We start from the raw sequence: 24,892 nt of genomic DNA, 5'->3' as shown, positions 1-24,892 counted from the left end.
GCTGATTAGGTTCAAAGTTTGGTGCAAATCTGAAAGTATATCTAGTATTTAGAGTGCATATAACTTATTTAATTGTTTTTTACTTGGACTCCATTTGAATACTTTGTTATATGCTTATGTCTGATTTTTCTTATTCATATACTTATTTTGCCCTCTGCTGCCTCTTTGCTTTATAGGGCAGGCTTTTAGTAGCAGAAGATACTACCTTGACAGACCTTCTGGGACTCCAGCTTTATAAAGCAGAAGATGAAGTCCAAAGTATGGTTGACAATGCTGTGAAGGAGTTGGGTACTGAAAAGGTGAGAGATGCCCATTTTTTCCTTCTGTTTTTTGCAGAATAGTATGTAACAAACTACTTGATTGAGTTTTGTTTCAAGAAATTCATGATAGAATTGAATAGTTTCACGTGACTTACGTAGGGATAAAAATTCACTGCCTAGTGAAACTGACTTCTTGTCTGTGGTGTCATTTGCCACCACTCTGAATTAAATATAATTTAATTAAAATTCTCAACTCAAAATATGAAATGTGATATGCATAGGCAGATGTTATTACTACTCTTCTTATTCCCAGATTCTGGCAGAAATCAGCCAAACGTGGGCTGCCATGGAATTTTCTTCTGAAGAGCATCACAGGAACAGAGCTCCTTTATTAAAGTCAGATGAACAGCTGCTTGAAACTTTAGATAACAATCAAGTAAGGATTTAATTAATAGAAAAACTTTTAGTATATTAATATTATTCACTCCCTTGATGGACTTGGTCAGTTAAAACAATTCTCCTGAATCTTTATTGCAGAGAGTTATGTTTTCTCCAGATGTTAGTCCTGGGAAATTATATGTATGCTATGTAACTATATATATATTCTAAAAAAATTCCTGTCTCCATGTAGGAGTTAAAAAAAAAAATAATCTAAGAAGATATAAGCTTAGAAAGCTGTAATTTTTTTAAGTCATTTAATAATATGCTGTCCATTTGCTGTGTTTAAAGATGTCTTCTGTTACCATATACAATAATAAGTTACAGGAGAATTTGTTAAACTTTTATTAGCCCTAGTTCCTCTGTTTGATAAATTATTTTGATTAGTGCAGTTTTTTTATATGTTTTGTTTTTCTAGGTTCAGCTGCAAATTATTCTGAAAAGGAAATATGTGGCATATTTCCCTGAACAAGTGAAAGGTTAGCAAAATAAATTAAACATAGCAGATTCTGTCATTTCCATTTGGATAGAAGTTCAACTCACGTGGTCTCACCCAGAAATTATTTTCACTGGCTCTGAAGATACTGGAAGCCAGCTTCCAGAAGATGCAAACAGATATGATGAAATCAAAAGAGAGTTGAAAGTTAGTAGAGTTAATGTTTCATGTCCATTTTTAACTTGTATTTTAATTATTTAGGGTAGGTAATTTAATAGATATTATTTTTAAAAATAACAATACCATATTGACAGGTTAGTTTGAGTACTTCTTTGATAGGCTTGTTTCTAACCCACTGAATTAACATTATTACAAGAGTCTCAGACTTACTTGGGGAGAATATCAGAGGTAGATTTTGCATTCTTTATTATTAAAAATCAAAGTAATTATTTGCCTTGTTTTCCTTTCACATGGACTGGCAGCTGCTGATTGACACATTGTCACAAGCTGCGATTTGTGACAAAGTTCTGCAGGTCATTCCTTCACATGACTTTAATATTTTCTCTTATTTACTCTTTGTTAGCTTTTTAACCCCCAGAGTCACACAGAGATACAATACTTCTGAGTTACAGAAATCCCTTCCGCCAAACTCCGTATCTTTTAGGACAATGACAGTTGAAATACAAGTTAACCGTCTATTATTTATTATTGGCCAGAGGTAATTACAGCAGTTAACCTAAACATTTGAACTTCCACAAAATATTGTGTCTTAATTGTTCATTCTGTCCAAGCAAGGTCACTGAACCCTCACTTAGTAAAGAGAATAACTTGTGTGTTATCAATATACCTATAATTCAATCCACATATGCCAGGGAAAGTTCTCATTATGTACATTTCTGAAAAGCTAGGATATGATAATGATTTAGAGGGAGGTTCTACATTTAAAATTTCAAATAAATTTCTAGTTGTTTAAATTGCAGATTTAAACAATGTGGGCAGCAGCATGTCTAACTATATGCCAAAAAAAAAAATCTATATTCACAACTTTGTACAAGTTGACAACCCTGTTAAGAACAATGAAACTATTCATGGCATTCAACATGTATAAGTCGCTTCATGGTGCATGTTGAAAAAGGCATTGGGCTTGCACGCATATGCAGAATTGTTGTACAAGTTAATGCTGCTGTTACGATCTGTCATTTTTATTTTGTTACACGAGACCTGATAGTATAATCGGAGGTATTTGCTTTCCTCTGGTGCAGTTCTCTCTGTTCTTTTTACATTTCCTTCATGTTCAGTCTAAACACTGTCAAAATACATTTTTGTAGATTTTTTTTTTCTTTTGTTGTTTAAGAAAAAGAACCTAAAACAAGCTGATGAGATGCCTTCTTCCAGCTCTTTTCCCCAGTGCTTTTCTTGTCCCAGTATAGTAAAAGGTATGAAGCAGAAAAAAAATCTGAGGGAATTCTACGTGTTGCAGTAACTTCCTCGCACTTCTGTACAGCAGTTGGTGACTGACATAGCAAATACAGAAAATGTGATGGATGCTACAAGCCAAAGGTGTATGAAAATTTTGAAGCTTTGCAGCACAGTAAAATTTCCAGCATGATTAACAATTGTTCTAGAGTGTAATTCTGGAACAGTCAGGAAATGAGAGCTGTCAGGTTACATTTGCTTTTTGTACAGGTGTGAGAGGATCTGATAATATTTTTGTCATTTGTTTCTGTTTGACATACTGGATTTTTACTGCTTTTTATATGTTCAATTACATTTGAGGCATTGGTTCATTATTTATGGATTGCATGACATAAAAATTGTCAAAAGTCTTAAAAATACGGTCGGTTTGGATCAAATTCTTTTTCTCCCCATCCACAACCTGGCAGCTGGGAGTCTCTTTGACACTTCCAGCAGGAGATAGTGGATTGTCTACAGCAAAGGTCCTCCTTCAGCCCACTTAAATGTATGCCTTCAACTTGCCACTGATGTTCACTCTTCCTACCTGTAGAGGCAGTGACGTTTGGAGTCACAGCCTGTTTCTCCTTGCAGGAAAAAGTTGTAATAGTAAGTTACAAAGAAACAAACAAACAAACCCCAAACACAAACCTGTTTTTTGAGATGTCACTTCTGTTATGAGAGATACCAAGCTAATAGATAAAGTGCATCAGTCACACATAAATAAATGTGTGGTTTTCCTCTCCAGATGATAGGCATGTAATTGAGTATTTAGATTCTTAATACTTTTTGTGTCAATAGCAACATGTGTGCTCATGTTTGTTATCCTTCATACATAAAAAGTGTGCATCTCAAGAAAAGTGGTTATTTTTCACTCCACACACGCTTTTTTTATTATTATTTATCTGCAAATAACTGCCCTGTCAAGTAAGAAATTTTGTTCTTGTCCCTTACTTGCTAAGGCTGGACTCTTTGGAAGGTTGAAGGGGAGTTTCCACTTGGCCAAACTTATCTTTTCAGGGACTTTTCTGTCACCTTTCCATTCTCTTGGGTTCCTTGGTCTGAATGAGTAAAAAGAGCATGTTCCCTTTTTGGTTTCTGGAAAGGAAACGTATAAGGTTTGCCACCTTATCTGCTCCTTACAGCTGTATTCATTGTTATTATTTTAAATTAGAAGTGGATTGTATTGTTCTGTTTTACTCTTTGGTCCGATTTCCTCCTTAACTGGGAGGGAATTCTTGGCTTTAGGGTGATTAAAAGCACGTATCGTTAAAATCTCTGTCTTATTTTCAGATTTTCTCTTTGTGAAAAAGCTCTGGCTTTATTTTTAGAAACCAAGCACATAGTTTTTCCATGCTTCTATTTTGCTTCTTCAGCAGACTTGCTAGATGTTCGTTCAAAAGGAACACAGCCAAAACAGGTGAACCTCCTTGCATCTTACTGTACTCCATTTTGTCTACAGAAAGGCAAGTTTTCCAGCTAACCATGTGAGGAGATAGTATTGTAGAACTACGCCTTTGTTTCTGAGTGTTAATTTACTTTACAAATACGATCACTTTGTGTAAGGAAGGTAGTAAACATTTTCCCCCCAGCTAGGGCAAGTACAAGGTGTTCAGCAAGGAAAGCTGAAACCATCATTCTGAGGAGGAGCGTTACAAATCTTGTGCTGTCTCTTGCTGGAAATTTAGCCATGTGCAGTTTGCATTTATTTGGATTTTTGGTTTGTAGGTTTGCAGGAATTGAAAATGGAAAAAGTCAGTGAGATCATAAAATCTATTCTCCTTCTAGCACGGATTGATCTAATTTCAGGCATGCTATGCATAGTGATGATAAGTAAGACTGAAAGATCTATGGTCTCTGTTAGGCTGTTACTGCCTGAGCTGCTGACCATTGTACGAGGAATGTTTTTTGTAGCTATCCTTCTGTTTTCCTACCTTGAACAATAATCTGCTAGGTTTTGTGACGCTTTGAGACCAATTTATATAAAAACACAGGGACTTTGATGTATTTCAGAAGCTTTGTACTATGTTATCTATGTGCCAGATGATACTCCTGGCCTCAGTGACTATCCAGCTGTGGCCATTAATTCTTTGAGTGCTAGTTATTGGTGTGTCTCAGGTAAAGCCTTTTCGGATGCAATGTGACATGTAACAGAAGAACTGATGCTTTCCAAGAGGATGAAGGGCATGTGAGGCTTGAACACTGAGCCTTTTCAAACATGGTGACAGAGTCTCGTAGCTTCTGTATGTAACTAAGTCTCAGTGACTTGTTTCATTCACTCATTGCTCTGCACCATATATAAGAAAAGCAACTAAATAAATCTTCTGTTCTAGTTACCAGGCATAGAGCATGCTGGTGCGTAGACAGTAATCTTCAAACTCCATGGTCCTTGGAGAGGTGCGTAATTACACAAGGCATTGAGACCTGAATCAACAATTTGTGAAATATGCACTAGCCATAATTAATAATTTCAAGACCTCTCAGTTTTATACTGAGCTACCTTTGTCCTTCAGATTCTTCTGATGTCTGACAATAATGTAACTAACCTCAGATTTTCCCATAAAAACCTCCTGTGTAGTGATCATGCTATAGACAATCAGATAGCGTTACCTTGTCAGCCTGTGCCACCAGGGAAGTACTACTCTTATTTGTTCAGTTGGCACAAGTGTTCTAATACTATGGAAAAAAATGTTTTTAATTTTTGTAATTGTCTTTAAAACTTAAGAATGAAACGTTCATTAATCACCTGGTCATTCAGTGCATCTTACTTGCTAAGATCAATTGAAGCACTATGTGCTGAAAGCATTAGAATAAGAAACACAATTGTAAGATAAGTGCAAGGATTTCATGTTTTCCAGTTAGTTGCTAAGAACTGTTAAATTTTGCTGAACCACAAAATCTTACTGTGTAGAGCAAAATTTAGGATGGTAGTCATCCCATCCACTCTAAACGAAATATGCATTAAAGTAGTGTGATTGACACAAATCTAAGGTAAATGGTTTCCTTATGCCTGGTACTTTTTGGATGCAGGTGGCCCATTATCCTAACAAACTTTTAGACAATATTGATGATCTTACATTTCAAGAGAATATAGAGGAATCTGTAAATACTGCCCTTGGGATGTTCAGCAGAGAAAAGGAGTATGTTCCATTCTATGAAGGGTGTGGATGCAGTGGTCAGGTATGTTGAGTTATGTGAAATTTCCTTTACAGATCTTGCCCTCTATGGGATATAGATTAAGTAGACACTTTCAACGGCATGAAATGCTGCTTTAAAAAAAGTAAATCTAGAAAAAAATAAAAAAACCCTTACAAGTATTTTTTCCAAATTCTAAAATATTTTGTGGCCCAAAACTGTGTAATAAACTAATAATTTAACAAATTGTCTAGGTGCTCCTTGTATGTAAGTTTTGGGTTTTTTTTTAAGAATAGAGAGCTAAGTGTTTAGGAGCAATGAAAAAAAAGAAAAAAAAAAGTACTAAAAGCCACAGAATTGATGAAGCCTGTGGTTGAATGTTGCATTTCTCATACTTTCTCTCTTCTTCTGCCTTTTTATTTCATCTTCCATTATACTTTCAGATCCCCTCCTCACTTATCCTTTAGCACACACCTCTCCAGACCTCCAGCTCTCTCCTGTGTCCCCTATCAGCTGAACAGGGTTTTATCTGGTTTTGAGCCTCATATTTGCTAATTGGCCAGCCAGTACGTGTGCTAACTGAGTAGTGGTAGGTCAGAAAGAACAGATCAGCAGCTTCTGAGACAATAACTTATTGTTCTCAGAACAGTGCTGAATGGATAAGCATTCACATTGCATAAAATCAATGTTACATGTGGTTCTAATGATTGATTGTCTCAGCGGGGAGGCCCCAGACTGAATGGACAAATATATGCAGCTTGCCTCTTAGAGACAGTTTCTCCAAGATCAGCTCCGTTTGAGTGCATAGAGACATAGGAAAGACTGTATTGTCTGTGTTTACTCTGTGTCTGTGACCAGAAAAACTTCAGACTTTCATATCTGGAGCTCTAACACACTTGCCTGTGTTCAAGTCAAGTGGATATGTAAAACAAAACAACGTCTGGTATCTCAGTAATTGGGAAGGGCTCCGGTGATCTTGTTGTGGTTTAACCCGAGCCAGCAACTAAGCACCACGCAGCCACACACTCACTCCCCCCCATCCAGTGGGATGGGGGAGAAAATTGGGAAAAAGAAGTAAAACTCCTGGGTTGAGATAAGAACGGTTTAATAGAACAGAAAAGAAGAAACTAATAATGATAATGATAACACTAATAATATGACAACAGCAGTAATAAAAGGATTGGAATGTACAAATGATGCGCAGGGTAATTGCTCACCACCTACCGACCGACACCCAGCCAGTCCCCGAGTGGCGATTCCCTGCCCCCCCCCCCCCCCCCCCCCACTTCCCGGTTCCTATACTAGATGGGACGTCCCATGGTATGGAATACACCGTTGGCCAGTTTGGGTCAGGTGCCCTGGTTGTGTCCTGTGCCAACTTCTTGTGCCCTGGCTGGGCATGAGAAGCTGAAAAATCCTTGACTTTAGTCTAAACACTACTTAGCACCAACTGAAAACATCACTGTGTTATCAACATTTTTCACATGCTGAACCCAAAACATAGCACTGTACCAGTTACTAGGAAGACAGTTAACTCTCTCCCAGCTGAAACCCGGACAGAGCTAAACCCTTCTGAAGAGGCAGTGGGAGAGAGAAAATGGAACAAAAAAACCCCCACTCTCATTTCAAATTTGCAAAGAATGTTGATGTAAAGAAAATCCTTTATAAAGATTGAGATAAGCTTCCTATACTGGTAGTATAAAATGTACCATTTATGTTACGTGCATAAATGTATGCATGTTTGGGGAGGGGGTTCTTCAAAAGGTAGAGTCTTGGTGGCAACACCGTGAGGAAACACTACACAAAACAGTGCACCTCTACATCATGGAGGCAATACCGGCCTATGAAGAGAAGCAGAGAGAACAGTGGGGTTTTGACTATGCAGCCCAGGTTGCACTTACAGGTTCACAAATCTGGTGGGTTTCAGATGTTGAAATGGCATTCAGTAGGCTGGAAGAGGGCTTGGCATCAGCCTTGAAGGATTGCCACAAGAAGCAAGTGTGAACATCATCTTTTTGTTTAATGCAGTGAAAAAATAAATACAGTGTGAAAATGGTCTCATGAAAAGAGAGGAGTGGCATATCTAGTCATTTCAGTCCTGTAGTAAATGAACTGCTATTAACACCTACAGAAAAAAAGAAATGCACCTTTTGCTTCCATTTCTGTTATCTCATGGGCATTGTTATCATGTCTTAATTACTGGGGTTTCTGTAGGATTATTCTGAACGGAGATGAAAGGTAAAAGCAAAGATGCTGCTGAACATCAGCCATGCTGGTGTGACAAGAACCGAGTATGCAACCAGTACATATACAAATACTAAACACATGTGTGTGTGTAAAGAAGTCAAAACTGTTGGTTTTATTTGTGTCAAACCAAACAGTTTACTTACAATATTATTAGTTTTAGTCCCGCTTCAGAAGGGTACCTTCTGCAGTTTGATTTTTTTGTTTTGTTTTGTTTTGCCCTTGTTTACCTCCAGCTTATTTTGAATGTTTTTGTCCTGGTGCAAGTATTTCTTCTCTCTGTGAAAATCTGAAGTAGTTTTGATTTCCTTTTCCAACCTAGAAAATCTGCCAAAGGGAATATGAAATATGAAAGAGACTTTTAAGGGGGAGGAAATCTGATAGAGATGTCTAAAATTATTCCTCTAATAGAGAAGGTGGATAAAGATTAATCTTTCTTTGCTGTTTCTCATAATACAAGAGCTAATAGGCACTACCTGAAGCTATTAGGTAGCAGACTTTAAACAAAAGAAATACTTTCACACAGTGTACAGTTTAAAGTATGGAATCTTTGGCTACAGAATGACAGAAGTATATGAAAAGGTCAAGTGAAGGGTTAGCCAAATTTCAGTCATGGCTATTAAATATAATGATAAAATAGGTAGTGTAGTTTTGGGAGTTTGGTTTTGTTGTCTTGGTTCTTTTTTGTTTAGTAAATTCTGGCTGCTGTGTCTGTGGCAAATTATGGCATATGTTCCCAGGATATCCTTCTCCTGCACTTGTTTTTTATGTTCCCTTCGGGTTTTTTTTTAAATCAATCTCTGCTAGTTTCTGTGAAGGGCGGAGACAGATCCACGATGAACCTCTATGTGGTCCAGGCAAGCCATGTTTCTGTGGTCACTTTGCAAGTAGAGCAGCGAGCACTGTCTCATACTGTTGCTGCTTCCCGGGCCTGTGGTGGGGACTTTGGAATGGTTCTGCTGTAAAAAGAGTGGACTAGGAAAGATCTTCTGAACCTCTCTGCAGATGGTAGCTCACTGCCATAAAGAAGTGGAGCTTTGGGTGTGTTTAAAGGAAGATGCCAGAAGTATTTCAGGATGCTAGACTATTTCATTCACAATGTTGCTACTGATATCTCCTTTATGGTATGACAGAAAACATAGGGAGCCCTGTGAAAAAACCTTCTGGTTTTATTTTTGTAAGCATTTTCAAAATCTGTTAGGGCTTTAGACTGTGATCCTCAAACAATTTGCTTGCACGGAGTTAACTTCTGGGCCTTTAACTGTGTCTCAGTAAAAACAACACCAATAGCTGTTTCTGTATTATTTTTATATAATATACAAAAAGTGTAGCATTTAAGGTCTCACTAATTCACTGTCCATTTTAAACCAGAATTGTAAAATGTGTACAAGCACGGTTCTGTCTCACACCAGCTAGCAAATAAGTTATATCTTTCTAATAAGGTTACATTTGCTTCCTTAGAATTACATGCAGTAGCTGTGTATGTTTTTCTTGCCTGTTAATATGAAACGTGAAAAATTCCATTGGGTCTTTCACTATGTAGCTCTGTATAATCATTCATATCATACTTTGTGATCTTCTTTTCATTGCTTTGCCTATTTTTAAAACATCACTGATCTTGCCTAAAGTCTGTTTTCAGACAGTTTGCCAATAAATCTTCTCATGCAATTAGTACAATTTTTGCAGAGTCTGCTGCATATCTCTGTGGAGATTGTAACCACAAAATTTAAAATTCAGCTTCATGCACATCTTACCCATCCATTCCTCCTACCCAGCCTAGCTGACCATCTTCAGTATTTCTGCTCATTGGGATTGTCATTGTTTTGGAGGTGGTTCAAATGTCTGTTTAAACCAGGGTTTCTTCATTTCATGTTTAATATCAGCAAATTTGTACATACAAGCCAGGTTTTGTGGCGATTGATTTAATGATGTAGGCAGAACTAATGTCTTGTAGCAGTAATGGTAGATGGTACTGGGATCCATCTGGTCTCAGAGAGTTACCTAAATCTTCTAAGGTCACTCAGCTAAATGCTTTTATTACCATGCTGCTTGAAGAACTTTTTTCAGGTGGTCGGCAGAAAATCACAATGACCATTTGCACCATAGATCTTCATGCTAGAGATGTTGTAGCAAGCCTTGTAGCTCAGAAAGTATGTATTTGGATCAGCTATATTTTACAAGCGCAGTTTTAGTGGTTTTGACAGGAATTAGTAGTACTTAAGCCAAGTTTGGGTCTGGATCTGCATGTGGGCACCAGGATGGTGGAGGTGGAGTAGGTATAATCATGGAGACAGCCTGTCTCAGACCTGTATACTATGCCTGCATTTTTACAGCCTACTGCCTTCTGAATTCAAAATTTTCCTGAATAAAAGTCAGGTGTCAACTTTTAGCCTACTTCTGGGAACCGTTCAAACTTTCAGTAGGTTTTCTGTGAGCAGCAAGATATTTCCTTTAAATTTCAGATCACAAAACTGAGTGCAGACAATCCTTGGGTGATTTGAGTGGTTTTTCCAAATGTCTTTGTTTTTTCTGCTTTTAGTTATTCCATCTTCAATTGTTCATGGTGTGTTTTGCTCTCCTTTTAGGGGCACACGTGCATCTCTAGAGCAAGGCACTCCTGTGGTGACTCTTCCTAAGTGTATGCAATTACAGTTTTGAGTGTTAAGTTAAAACAAGGTGCTCGCCCTATGTATAACTTTGTTCAGGTAGAGCTAAGGTGGCTGACCCATGCTGCTGGTTTGAATGCATTAAACATTTCACTGGATGGGTATTGAAATAGGAAAGAATTCTCATTTTCTTTCTGACCTCCTGAGCCTCAGAAATAAAATGGGTTTCTAAGATGGCATTAAGACAAGAAGAAACAAAGTTTGAGGAGTAAAATGAAACTCCTTCTGGTCAAAGCAATGTCTGCTCCCATGCACAGACTGCATTGTTTGTAAGGAAAGGTCTTGGCTTAAGAAGTGGCAAAGTGTTCTGATGTAATAGCTCTATTAAAAAGATCTTATATTGCACTTGCATCTGTATAAAAGCACAAATGCCTCAAGGTGCATCTAATCCTTTATAATTGGTTGTAGTAGTTATTCATAAATGGCTAGGAATGATGTGTGACACCTACTGATGACAGCTGTAGCTTTGTGATGGGTCTCATTTCTTTCCTCTGAAGAGCTCTTACATGGCATAATGCCTCTGCAATGGCTTTTTAGGTCACCAGTTCCTGAGCTTTTGCTTGGCTGTCACAGCTACACCATAGATGAGATGACGCCCAGAAACACGGTTTTGCCAACATTTGCGATGCTCAGTTTCAGTACTTTTATGAGTACTTGGGAAATACCCCTCGGCTAGTTATTACACCTTTGACTGACAGGTAATGACTGTTACTAACAACAATGTCTGATTTACCTGTTTCACTGAGTAAAAAGTTAAATATTTCTTAGAAGTTCAGTGTTCTTTCATACCTCATATGTATTTTATAAGGTTCTTAAGACACAATATCTTTGAGCATGCGTGTGCATGTAGGTGTGCATGCTTAAGTAATAGTATGATTTTAATGTCCATTACTTTTAAAAATAACTGAAATATTTCTCACATAACTTAATGTATATATTTAATGTCTAGTCTGAAGAAGAATATGAGTGGATTTATACCAAGGTTAATCAGGCATTTTCAGCAAAAGGATATTTGTTTGTGTGTGTTTAAAGTCCAAACCACTTTTTTTCCACACCGTATAAGATGAAGCTTTTTTCTGGACATGGTTTGGCTCCAGAATGGAATTTCTTGTCAAAATTTGTGATCCGGAAAGATGGATCCAGCAATCCTGGCTGGCTTAGTGCTTATGACCCTCATTTGGGGGACAATTCTGAGGCTCAAGTCTTTGAAATAGGAAAAGCAGCAACAACTACAGCCTCCTGTTTCTTGTCCTGTGTGACCACTGATAGGATATTCCTTCCTGCTAAAAAATGTTGATGTGGTTGGTTTTCTTATCTAAAATAAGCATTTTCCAAGTAGTGCCACACCATGACTTTACGTGAATACGAAAGAGGTACATTTGTGGTTTAGGACATTAAATTACAATGAGAAAGTGGGCTCAGAATAAATCACCCATGAAACAAGGTGTGGGGAAAAAAACCCCAAACAACCAAACCTCCCAACACTGGAGATGTTCCCTGCAATGCTATCGCTTTCCTTACTACGGTAAGGTGTTACATTACTCTAATCCAGTCTCTCCACCTAACAAGGGGCAGTGTTCCTGCAGGACCAGCCAGCATAGGTAAAACAGAGACCACCAAAGATCTAGGCTGTGCCCTTGCTATGATGGTGTATGTCTTCAGCTGTTCTGAGCAGATGGATTACAAGGTGAGATGTTCTGCTAAGCAGTACAGAAATTGTTGTTTAGTTTCTTTTTCATATGAAGTACATTGGAAATTGTTGCTTTCAAGAAAAAGATGTTAAATCTTTCACTTTTGATTTTAGTCTATAGGGATTATCTATAAAGGTTTGGTCCAGACAGAACTTGGGGATGCTTTGATGAATTCAATCGCATCTCGGTAGAAGTTCTATCAGTGGTGGCAGTACAAATAGACTATTCATATTGCAATTAAGAACAAGAAAAACAACTCAGTGTTTTAGCAGTGCTTCTTTATTGTCCTTTGCCATCTATAAATACTGAACCAGTAAAATCTTTTTCCAGAGTTCCTCCGAAACCCTTTGTGATTATGGTGACGGAGTAGAAGGTAACCTTAAATCACCCATGTAATATAATATACTACCTTAAAATAACTTTCTCTTCAAAATGTAGCAACAAATGTGAGTGAACTCCTGGCTGTACAGGAATCCAATTAAAGCTCTGCTGTTGAAGCTCTGGTCCTGTTCAAGTCACACCATGTGTAATCATTGCATCGTATGGGTGAGAAGTTTGGTGGGGTTCAACCTTGCAAGAAGTCTCAGGATTTCCAGTGTTTCCTGGTGTTTTTGAGGCTGGCCTTGTGTTTCCAGTGTACCATGTTCTCCCTTCTCTGCTTGCTTTACTTGACGCTGCCTCCTGGCCTTCTCAAACCCACCACATCCCTATCAATGTCTTTTATTTCTACATGCTTTAAAAATTAATTCCTCCTATAGACATGCTTCAGCCATATGCACTCTTTGTTGCTCTAACAGTCCAGTCTTTTCCTTCCAAATTCAGTGCTGGCCAGAGGAGCCAGAGATTACTAAAAGCTGGTGCCTACCAGGGAAATGTCTGTTTGCTCAGCTCTAATAAACTTTCCTAGACATTTGCTTTTCGCCATCATGCGAGACTGGATCCAAGCCCAGATGCACCTTTGTCACCTGTCCCATGATGTCTGGCTTTGTATGATGCAGTTGTTGACATCTAATCCAACTGTAAAAATGTTCATGTTATCTTATAACAGATTTTTATTCCTTGGTGAAAACATTACCCTGAAGTCATCAGTTGGAACACTTATTACCATAAAGCCAGGATATGCAGGTTGGGCAGAACTACCTGAAAACTTCAAAGCTCTGTTCAGGCAAGTATGCTATAGTGTATTTTTATGGTATACAAGTGTATCAAGTTTACATTTAGAGTATATATGTTGCCTAATGTTACTAGCTTTGATCTGCAATGAAATGCAATTTGTTTGCTTCAGAATTTATGTGGAAAAAAATAAATCAGTATTCAAGCTGTGCGTGTCTGTACACCACAATGACAAAGGAAATTAAATGTATATCTTGCCTTTTAAAATCTACATATAATTTTAAAGGTACCTGTGAACACACTGATTGTACCTAAATATGTGCAAGAACATTTGTTGTTTTGTGGTAAATGGGAATCCTCACAGCTGGCTTTACCTCGTAAAATAGCCATTTGAATAAGTGTCTATCACATTCTTCCATGGGTGTCGGCATGCATGCATTCGTAGATGTTTCATAACTACCAGCTGAAGATGAAGCTGCATGCTCTTACCTAGTAAGATATTGAATATCTGATTGTTGAGAAGCTGTGAAGTGTAGCTCACAGAAAAAATGGTGTATGCTTTTGGACACTGTAGGACAGCCCAGTAACTTTTTCTTGAAGCACATATTTATACTTTATATCTTAACACTAACGTTCAAAGAAGAAAGTTTTGAATTTAAAAGATCTGACTGTATTTTGCATGCTGTGCTTGGTGAGTTGTATCGAAATGGTGTTTCTGAGAGGGAATTAATTCCACAAGCAGTTGCTCCAGCACGATGGGCAGTAAAATGATGCCAATTTATCCCGACAAAGTGTTGGAGCTGTGCTTTGAACTATGTGGTAATGGTCTTTGACTTAAATGGTACAGGACTTGCTTAAGAAAGAGTTGGCACTTGAAATCCTTGCTCTTGCATTAACACTTTTCAGTGATTTAATCAAGACTTGAGAAAAAAAAATTATTCTGTGATTTAATTTCTCAACATATTGAAGTTCAATGGGGCAAGTTGCAAGGCATTGACAGGCTGTCTAGGAGGCACAAGTATAGATGGTGCTATCTGGGATCTGCTTCTCTTACCAGTAAATTCCTTTGATTTTTAAAACATAGAAACTTAGGGCAGAACCAGGCATCGCTGTTGCTTCTGTGAGCAAGTTGAAACACAGGTACTACTTTCTTCTGTATTAAAAGCTACATCAAGATTTTGGTGTATTTCATTATTTCTGCTCTAGCCGTGGAATTCCTGACACCATACTCCTTCATGCTTTCACTGCAGAAAGATACAAAATCTGCTAAAGTTGGAAAGCTGTTTGCTCGGGCATATCTCATCCTCTTGCCAACTAAACATCCTGCTTCAGATGGCAGGACTGGGCGGCACTGCAATTAGCTTTCTTGTTCTTTGAGCCTAAATTACAATCATTCGTAACAAGCAGTAAGCAACATCTGTTTACAAGGAGGAGGTCAGGGTTTGAATTCATGTGCCTCTGCAAAGAGTGCTGCTGAATAAGACCCTATAGTTGGGTCTTAGCAAACATTGGAGGGAGACCCTGAGAAATGCATCCTACTTCGCCATAAGTGTTTTTTAAATATTTCACAACTTAGCTGTTGCTTTACCAGGCCTTCTCATTAATTGCCATTTAAGGACTCTTCAAGGCAAAGCAGGATTGGTGCGCACCGAGGGACCAATGTTGGGCAGCCGCTCAATTTGGAGCCTCGCACAAGGGAGGGGACAGGGCGATGGGGACCCCATCCACCCTGTCTGTGCAGTGTGGCTGCCACCTTTTCTGCATTCGGACAGAGTCGGCTGCCTTGGCGGCCATGCCTTCTGCAGTCAGCTAGATGTGGTATTTGACAAGAGAGCAGGAGGGATCCCTCCCTGTTGTTACCGGGTTTTTCACCTCTCAGTGGACTACCAGAGGATGGAAAATGCATGTGATTTGTCTCTGTTGTTAATTTATTGGCTTTCTTCCTTCTTTTCTTTTTCATTTGGGAAGAAAAGAGTAAGGGATATGAAATAATATTAATTAAAAATATCCCTACTGAAAGGTAAAGTTAAATTATTGCTTTATTTGATGTGCTTTCTATTATGGTTTTCTTTGGTTTTGTTTTTTGGTTTGTTGGGGTTTTTTAATTTTCAAAATGTACTTGCAACATAGAGCTTGAAGTGTTACCTTTACTTGGTTGTCACATAAAATGAAAAGCCTTTGGAATTAAAGTATGAACCGCTGCATTTGGGACTCGGGAATTCAGCCCTGTAGCTGATGTCTGTAATAGCTCTTATCCATTGTATAATGCACAGAAAAGGTGGGAGGTAAGTGGTAAAGCATTAACTCCATGTATTTGCCACCTAATGAAATCTCACAAGAGAGAGAAGATATATTGAATACTACTAGTCTGATATTTCTTGTGCAAGCAGTTATTCTATTTGCAAGAAGGGTATTAGTTATGGTAGTTAGAAGAGCATATAATTTTTTATAATTGACAGCAATGCATATAGCAGCCCTTGCCTGGGCTTATGAAGAAATGCTTCTTAAGAAACAGTTTACTTAAAAATTGTTTAACAGAGGGGTGCTTACTCTTTTTCTAGACTATATGTTATTGATTTCTGTCAGAAATATACTGCTGGACTAAACCACTGGTCTTAATTTTGTCGTATTTAAATATGAATGGTGAACAAAAGAAATCTGTATTTGTCAGTAGTAAGAAAAGTGCTCTGAGGGACAAATTTGCCTCTTTGTAGCTGACCTGAACACAAAATTCAAGATCACTTCTCTGCTACTATGTAACTTAAGCAGTGATTTTTAATGAGGAAATTGTTTAGCCTTTGCATTATTGCTTTGTATTACTTTAAGTGGAGATTTCTCATTTATATCATTAAAATGGCCGTGGTTTTGTTCTAAATTTTGGGCTAAAAGTTACATTTAAAAAAGAAACAAACAGTGAAACCTCCAAAGGCAACCATGACTTCATATAAAAGCATTAAAGCCCTCAAAAAAATTGCAGTCCTTTTAAAAATGATGGCATTTTTAGCAATGGCAGGGTGTTGCACTTGACCTCCAGACCCTGTAGAGTTGCTGGCAGTGTCCTCCAGTCGTTGGTGGCAAGTGATGCCGCTGCAGACTGTGCCTGCTCTAAATTTTGGTAGTACCTGTCTCGCAAGCCCTGTGTTTCTCAGCTGCCTCCTTTGTGTACAGCAATGTTACTGCATGCTAACAATCAACAGTGCCTAATTAGCTCCTTTTACTTTGAAGTAAGGTCCTTTTTAGCTTGGACTGACACTCTTAATTGTGACTCTCTTGAGCTCTGTTTTTAAAAATGTTTGCACACATCACTCATTCGATTTGAGTGACTTATTCTTACCATGTTTAAATACTAATTTGTGTACTTGGATTATGGGGTTTGTTTTTTTCCTTAGACCCTGTGCAATAGTTGTCCCTGACATTGAACTGATCTCAAAAATTACATTGGTTGCTGAAGGGTTTATTTATGCATGTCTGTTAGCCAGGAAGTTTATTACCTTGTGTACTGTCTGCAGGGAGCTGCTTTCTAAACAGGTGAGGGTCTCTTTGGGCTTCTGGGTTTGATACATGTTGATTAACCCATACTCCATACCAGTGTGGCTGGACATTGTATAATAATAGGGTTTTTTTATGTATATAATCTTCACTTTTATTTTGAAGGCACTTTAAATCACATGTCCATCCTTATTAAATTGTCAGATATGAATTTAGAAGAAAGTGCCCTTTCCTCTGATCTTGGGACATTTGTAATGCATTCATTTTGCATTAAATATTTGTATATCACTGCTTCATACCTGGGATGACTCAACTACATTGCGCTGTCATGTAATACCTATATTAGAAATGTAACTCTCTTTTGGAGAAAAGAAAAACCTTATAGCAGAGTAGGAATTACTTTCCCCAGTAAACACAGTGGAGGACTGTTTGAAAAATGGAAATAAAGCATTGCTAAATAATTTAATTATTATACTAGAAAGAATTCATATTCGGAATAATTATCTTAAAAATCTACAACTTGTAAAACTTGGAAGATTTATCGTTTCTTCCCTGTATGTATGCTGTTTACTCATTTCCAACTGTGTAATTTTTCACAAGACATTCTTAATATTCAGTTTTGTTAGTAGAATAAGAACTCGGAGAACCCTTCAACCTTAAGCCATAAACTTTAGCAAGCAGGGCCATTATGAAAGCAAAAGCAACTTTATTTTCATGCCTGCATAATTTCAAAATTATCTCTACATACCCCAAAGTTTTCCTGACACATTCTTGCAACGTTTCTAGAGATAATGAATTTGAATGTTGAATATCTTAAGACAGCAATATTGTCTGCTTTACTAGAACAGGGATTCCTCAACTTGAGTGAGTACTTTGTCCTGGAGTCATTTTCTGAATTCAGAAAAATGACTTGTACAATTGTTTCCCATTTTAATATTAATAATAATATTAATAATGCTTGAAGCAAAAACTGGAATGTTGTTGTTTGTTTATTATTTTTATCTTATTTGTTTTACTTTTAATGGAAATGGGAGAAATCAAATCTCTTTGACTAAAATTCTGGGCTGCTGCAGAAAACATACAGCAGTTCAGAGAGCTCTGAAAATATTGGTCCAGTGTTGGGCCTTTTAGGGCTCTCAATATACCTTTGGGGGCACTAGGATCCTAGCCTATGAAAACCGCTTCAGAACAGGGTTGTCAGGGCTTTCATTGCATATGCCATGAGGAAGTGACTTCTGGTCCCGCCATGCCATGGCAAATAGCTTGGATGTCTTAAAGTCCTTGTACACCGGACAATCCATACAGCAGGCTGCTGTAAAGATGCATAGTTTGATCTTTAACAACCCATCAGACAGCAAACCAACAAAAAATTGGGGGTGGGGTGGGGACGGACCTTACCTAAATCTAAGCAAAAGCTCATTAAGCCCAGTATTTTCCTAAATTTCCTATTTTCCTACTCAGCTCTATGTTTAACTTCTTTGCCTAGGTGTACTATTTCTAAAATGTGGAGGCTCATTTTCATTGCAGATACTCAGCATCTTTAGTACCTCAGAAAAAAATGGCGCTTTTTCTTTCTGACGATGAACTGTTCTGAAGTTGAAAATCGCTTTTTATTTTTTCTTCTTTGTGGTATATTTGGTGCATTTGATTCACAGTTATGGAGTGCCACTGTCATGGAAGGGAATAGTGACATCTGTCAACTTTAAAAATTGTATATTGTTAAGTTGTGGGTTTGCTACTGGTTTGTTTTTTTCTTTTTTATTTTTTTCTTTCTTTTGGCTTGGGTGATAATACCAACTAGGCTGTATTTATATTGGCATAGGTGTGGTTGCAGCAAATGTTCTCAAACTCTACCTGATGGGTAGCCAGTTTGGGTGGTGACAGCAGGATAGTTGCAACCCCAGATAGATTTCTGAAATTGAGGGAGGGGTAGTGTGCACACACTAAGGAAACTAGATCACCATGAGTGGTGTGGTGCATGCTAACAGAGAGAGATGGTGGCTGCGTCACTCTTGGCTGCAGCAACCCAGAGGTTAGAGGGGAGCTGATTAGTCACGTACCTAGCCAGCCGCTCATGTAATGGCTGGTCCCACTGCTGGTTATACCAAAATTAACCATCTGGGGATCTCTGCATGAGCTGCAAGAACATCTTTAAGTGTAGGTGTAGCCTTAAATTTAGGGAGCTGTAATTTCATGGTAGACCTCTTCGAATTGCAAAATTGGCTGTTGGGCTACTCCCTTCAGTCACGCAAGGAGCTGTTCAAATTCTTTAACTCTCAAAAATGGTTCAAAGTCTTACTCTTTCTGCTTCTGTGTTACCTAGGAAGGAGAGGGGAAGAAGTGAGTGTTACAAAGTCCTGGAAAAAGGAGGAAGAGGGATTGAGGAGCCTGTGTGTGACGGAAAAAGTTGTGCCTTCTGCATTGCATATCTGCCTTCCTACTGGCAGGGCTTAGGGGAGGATATAGGCTTTTTCTCTGCCCTTCACTTACCAGATGTTTCTAGGCTTTTCCTCTAGGCTGAGTACCTATCTGGTTCTCTTTTCCTTTAATTTTGGTGTTGGAGCTGGTTGCAAAATATGTTGACAATCTGTCCAATCTTCTCTTCTTGGAAACAGAAAAGTATTACTAGCATCAGGTCAAATAGTAGAAGTTTGACAGCAATTTTTTGCTTGCCGTGTTTCATCATGGAGGTATAGTTGCCATGAATACAATAATATTTGATGATACGAATTTTGCCATTTAAAAATAGGGAACAAAGTGGTGGAATACTAAAAATGAAATAAATATACATGTTTCACCCTTTCTTATTTTTTTCTTTACTAGACCTTCAACACTGGCCTAAAGCCACTGCAAGACTACAAGGGAATAAAAAATTGTCACTTTACGCTGTATGTAAACCTCTTGTTTTCTTCGTAAATACTACCACTTTGTTTTATTTCCTGTGCTAACATGACTAGTTAAAATGTTTTCACAGGACCATTTTGACTGGGGACTTTGTGCTATCAAGTCAGTTTTGGTAGTTGCTGGCTCACTGAAAGGAGGAGATAGGAACAGATCTGACAATCGGGTAAAATCTTCACTTAAAAGCACCTAAGAGTAGGAGCTGTTTCTGGTGTTTTGCCTTTGAATAAAAACAGAATGCTAAAAAGAGAAGAATTTAATGCTTTTGTGATATGTCGTTTACCATCCTTTTCCAGGTGCTTATGTGAGCTTTAAGAGACTTCATTTCGCCAAAAATAGTGACAGATGATATCCCAATTTTCACGGGTCTGATCAGTGACCCGTTTCCAGCTTTGGATGTTCTGAGGAAGAGGAACCTGCAATTTGAACAGATGGTTAAACAATCTACCCTGGAGCTTCACTTGCAGCCTGAAGAGAGCTTTATTCTCAAAGTAAAAGAATTCATTGCTTTTAATTACTCCCCTTAAGAGTTTCAATCAAAATAATTGCAAAAGGGTTGTATTAGACATGAAGGTTATTTTTGAGTATGTTACACTATTGATAAGGTGTCCTCAATGTCTTGGTATTTCAAAGGCGTTTTGTCACGGCAGTAATACACCTCAGTATGAAAAATACATCCATAAGGAAATGTGTGTCCTGTTGAAGAAAAGCTGTCTACATTGACAAACATGTTTGTGTACAGTACCAAGCATTAGTACTCAGTAGCAAATTAATTGTTAGTGATTATTTATAGGGAGGAAAGAAGAGTAAGGGAGCAAAACCATGTAAATATGACAGCGTGGATTTTTGCATGTTCTGGTATTTCTGTATAATATAATGCACATTGTGCTATACACAGTAAAAACATGTATGTACATGTATGCGTGCATGTATGTTTATAAGAACTGGTTGTCTATAAGCCAAATTTAAACACTAATTTTAGTTTGAATTACAGCCAGGATGAAAAGGTGAAACTTAGAAACACTGGTTATTATACAGACCAAATAAAAAGTGTGCTTCTTTGGACTAATAAGAAAGTGTATTCCCACCCTCCTTCAAGGAACATCCACATCTGCTCTATGTGATAGCATGCACCTTTCCTTTATTAGGGTTTATTGGAAACTGAAGTAACCATGGCAGTTAAATGTGACTGATCTCAGGATTTATAAAGGATTTTCTGCTCTAGTCTATCTTGTTCCATTATCCTGACAGAAGGGTGAAAGACAGTAAGCTATGCCTTGGGGTATTATGAAATTTGTAATCAGCTGTCTATAGAGTATTTTGAGTCCTGCTAACTGGGTGAATCAGAAGGTGAGCACTAAGGAACATGGACTTGTTCCTATTGGACTTCAGAAAATCTGTGTGGGTGATCTCTTCTAAGACAGAAAACCATAAGCAGCCAAGATATTTTAGTTCTGTTGCTTACAGAACTATTTCTTTGGAAGAAACATATTACTTCAGTGGACTGATTTTGTATTTTACGAAATCATAGCTGCACAACTGTTCTGAGTGTGGCATTCACTCTGCTAAATTGATGGCAAAATTGTAAGAACTGTTCTGTATTCCTGGGTTGGCACAATCCTACTTGACTGTATGGCTGTCTAGCAGAATAGGATTTGCTCTCACTTGTTGAGGTAACTGCATTCATTAATTTAGGCAAACTCTCTTCCCATTTTCTGGAAGTCAGACAATGTTGCTTGATGCAACATCAGCTCAGCTGAGGCAAATCTGCTGAGAAGATGTAGGTTCATTTTTTTTCCTGTTAAAGGGAATAGGAGTGTAAGAGGGGGATATAACTCTTGTGAATAATTGTGTCTCTGTAATAAGAAGGACAACAGGAGAGGAAAGGCGCTCACTGTGTATCCCTTCTGTGTGATAGGTTGTTCAGCTGGAGGAGCTACCAGCACTGTGCCACTCTGTGTTTGCTGTTGGAAATGCGGGGACTGGAAAGAGTAAGGTACCTGCATAGCTATGCAGCACGTTTTCTATCTTACATTGTAAAGAAATTGCCATGGTTCTTGAGGAAAACATACTGTGTGTTGCCTTTGCCTTAGGCTGCAGTGTAATAACACCCTGTTCAGGCCATCTAGTCAGCCACATGATGTGCAATGGCAAAGCTCAAATGTTACAAGCAAATTTTACATTTTATGTGTTGTTGTTTGCATGTCCCAAAGGAAAATTAATCATGGCACCAAGTAATGAGCATTCAATTTGACAGATAGACTAAGTAATACTTTGTTCTGTAAGGAGAAGCAGGATGGTTTAATTAGGCTTCTAGACAGAAATAGTGGAATATATTGCCAAAACACTAGACAAATACTTTTAATAGATAATGCTTGCCCATTTCTGCTACTAAACGTTGGCAGCTGCATGGATTTTCTTCCCCATTTAACACTTTCTATTAGAATCGATTGGAGAGTACAGCTGTTTCAGAATGGGAGTCTCCTATCCTTAGGCTTAATGGAAATTTAGGACTAAACTAGCACAGAGTCATGAGTAAATCAAAGTGAACAGTTGACTGAGTGCAGGGATTTGCAGTCAGAGACCCAGTTCAGGAAGAAAGTCAAAGACTCCTATTGTATCAAAATTGTGTCGCTAACATGCAACCTGTTCCTCCTTTTCAGGTGCTGAAAGTTCTGCATCACACATATGTGAACATGAAACAAAAGCCTGTTTGGAATTACTTTAACTCAAAAGTTCTGACAGCTGATGAATTGCTTGGTTTTATACACCATGCAATCCAAGAGTGAAAAGATGGCAAGTAGCACACGTGTCCTTACTAGGACCTGAACCTGGAGGCATTGCTCTCCATCAGAAATGGACAATGCCAGAATTCAGAGAAGGTGTTAGAGACCCACTTCTTGAGTTTTTCTGTATGTTGATGCAATGACATATGGGTGCAGAGCACTAGTGGTTGTGGAAAGACTGGAGGAAGGGCAGGATGCTAGTAGACAGAAAAGTACTAGTCTGAATGATGCTGATTCAGCTGCCTTAAAGGGTGAGTTATTTTCTTCTCAGACCCATGAAACCTCCCATATCTCACCCATATCCTTAAGACTAATGACATACTCTCCTGTAATCAAACCAGAAATAGGTCATTATTACATAAAATGCAGTCATTTTGCTGTATCAGGTGTTCACTGAATTATTTTTTTTTTACTTTGAATAGCCACCTAATAAGCAAGCAAAGGAAAAAAACATGGTTTTGATGCTACAAAGCTTCTTGTTTCAGTGATGCATTAAGTCTTCTGAAGTTTTAATTGCAGTGTTGTTATTTAAGCACTAAAGTGATGGGATTCTATTGAAATATAATTTGCAGGTCTCCTGTCATTTCTTCTGAGAGAGCAATGTAGTATTACCCATGAGAGGCCAAAATGGTTAGTTTTACATGGGGATATAGATCCTATGTGGATTGAGTCCCTCAATACTGTTATGGATGATAACAAGGTGAGCAACTGAGAAGCAAGTACAGTGGATTTCCCTCTACCTGTTTTCACATTTTCCTCTTCCTTTATTTTTCTGGAGATAGTTTTGCAGTGTATGTTCCTTTTTTCTTCCATTCTTATAATTTCTTCGGTTTTCACTATTGCTAAGTAGTAGCATCTGATTAACACATTATGTCTTGCCTATTTTGTACAACACAGACGTAAAGTAGCCTACATATACTATAAGGATGATTGTGCCTCCTAGTGTATGAGTTGATGTAATTCAAGATGTCAGCATAAGATTATTGAAACTGGTATTTAGAAAGCCTCTCAGTAAAATAGATTTAAGATTCCATGAGTGAAGTCCTTGCGTCACTGCAGTAAGGAAGGCTAGTGTTAGGAAATCTAAATAAGTCAGTTTAAGAACTAGTAGTAGTATCTAGACTTCTTTATTCCCTTCTTATTAATTATGCAGCTAACCCAATTATAGCTGTCTGAAATGCTGTAATGTAAAGAAATCCAAATCTAAAACCTAAATGTAACCTTAGAAAGGTGATTGTCGTTTAGCCCATTCTCTTAAGCTTTCCTGTTGTCATGGTTTGACCCGAGCCAGCAACTAAGCACCATGCAGCTACTCACTTACACACACACAGCCCCCACCGCCCCCGTGGGATGGGGGAGAGAATTAGGGGGACAAAAAAAAGTAAAATTTGTGGGTTGAGATAACGACAGTTTAATAGGACAGAAAAGGAAGGGAAAATAATAACAACAGAATATACAAAACAAGTGATGCACAATGCAATTGCTCACTACCTGCTGACTGATGCCCAGCCAGTCCCTGTGCCGTGGTGTGCCCCAGCCAACTCCAACCAGTTTATATACTGGGCATGATGTCATATGGTATGGAACACTCCTTTGGCTCATTTTGGGTCAGCTGTCCTTGCTGTGTCCCCTCCCAGTTTCTTGTGCACCCCCAGCCTCCACTGGCAAGGCAGTAGGAAAAGCTGAAAGTCCTTGATTTAGTATAAACACTGCTTAGCAACAACTAAAACATCAGTGTGTTATCAGCATTATTCATATCTTAACTCCAAAACACAGCACTATACCAGCTACTAAGATGAAAATTAACTTTATTCCAGCTGAAACTAGCACACCTGTCTTAAGAATTTAAACCTATTTAGTGACATGGTCTCTGGTTACTCAGCAAGGTGTCCATCTGGGGCTAGCCACAGAGCCTAACTTTAGCTAATGACCAGAAAGTGGCTTTTCCGTGGGACATTTCAGAGCACCTACATTTAGGCTCCTGTTCTGAATCTTTTCTGTTTATTTCCGTTGACATTGAGAGAGACTTTTCCTCCCCTGCTTTTAGCAGCTTTCAGGACAACTCACACTGGTGAAGGTGGCTGTTGTGGTTTAACCCCAGCCAGCAACTAAGCACCACGCAGACGTTCACTCACTCCCCACCCACCCAGTGGGATGGGGGAGAAAATCGGGAAAAGAAGTAAAATTCATGGGTTGAGATAAGAACGGTTTAATAGAACAGAAAAGAAGAAACTAATAAATATAATGATAACACTAATAAAATGACAGCAGTAATAATAAA

The 24,892-nt window shown here is 38.2% G+C and overlaps 1 protein-coding gene across 1 annotated transcript in view; it reads left to right on the top strand.

Moving 5' to 3' along the window:
- Positions 1-24,892, top strand: part of DNAH11 (dynein axonemal heavy chain 11) — a 151,916-nt gene that overhangs the window by 24,613 nt on the left and 102,411 nt on the right. The window contains 21 exon segments of the mRNA XM_049798917.1: positions 177-299; positions 574-696; positions 1,117-1,341; positions 2,639-2,696; positions 3,053-3,071; positions 3,880-4,006; positions 5,617-5,766; positions 7,486-7,719; positions 9,981-10,115; positions 11,169-11,329; positions 12,162-12,318; positions 12,436-12,469; positions 12,472-12,541; positions 12,543-12,584; positions 13,371-13,487; positions 16,825-16,963; positions 19,899-19,991; positions 20,122-20,316; positions 21,744-21,821; positions 22,489-22,621; positions 23,184-23,311. Of these exon segments, the coding sequence (XP_049654874.1) occupies positions 177-299; positions 574-696; positions 1,117-1,341; positions 2,639-2,696; positions 3,053-3,071; positions 3,880-4,006; positions 5,617-5,766; positions 7,486-7,719; positions 9,981-10,115; positions 11,169-11,329; positions 12,162-12,318; positions 12,436-12,469; positions 12,472-12,541; positions 12,543-12,584; positions 13,371-13,487; positions 16,825-16,963; positions 19,899-19,991; positions 20,122-20,316; positions 21,744-21,821; positions 22,489-22,621; positions 23,184-23,311 (2,541 nt within the window).

The sequence above is a fragment of the Accipiter gentilis genome, chromosome 4 (assembly GCF_929443795.1).
Source record: "Accipiter gentilis chromosome 4, bAccGen1.1, whole genome shotgun sequence".
NCBI lineage: Eukaryota > Metazoa > Chordata > Aves > Accipitriformes > Accipitridae > Astur > Astur gentilis.
Note: the sequence above shows the minus strand (reverse complement) of the source record. Positions and strands in the feature narration are given on the sequence as shown.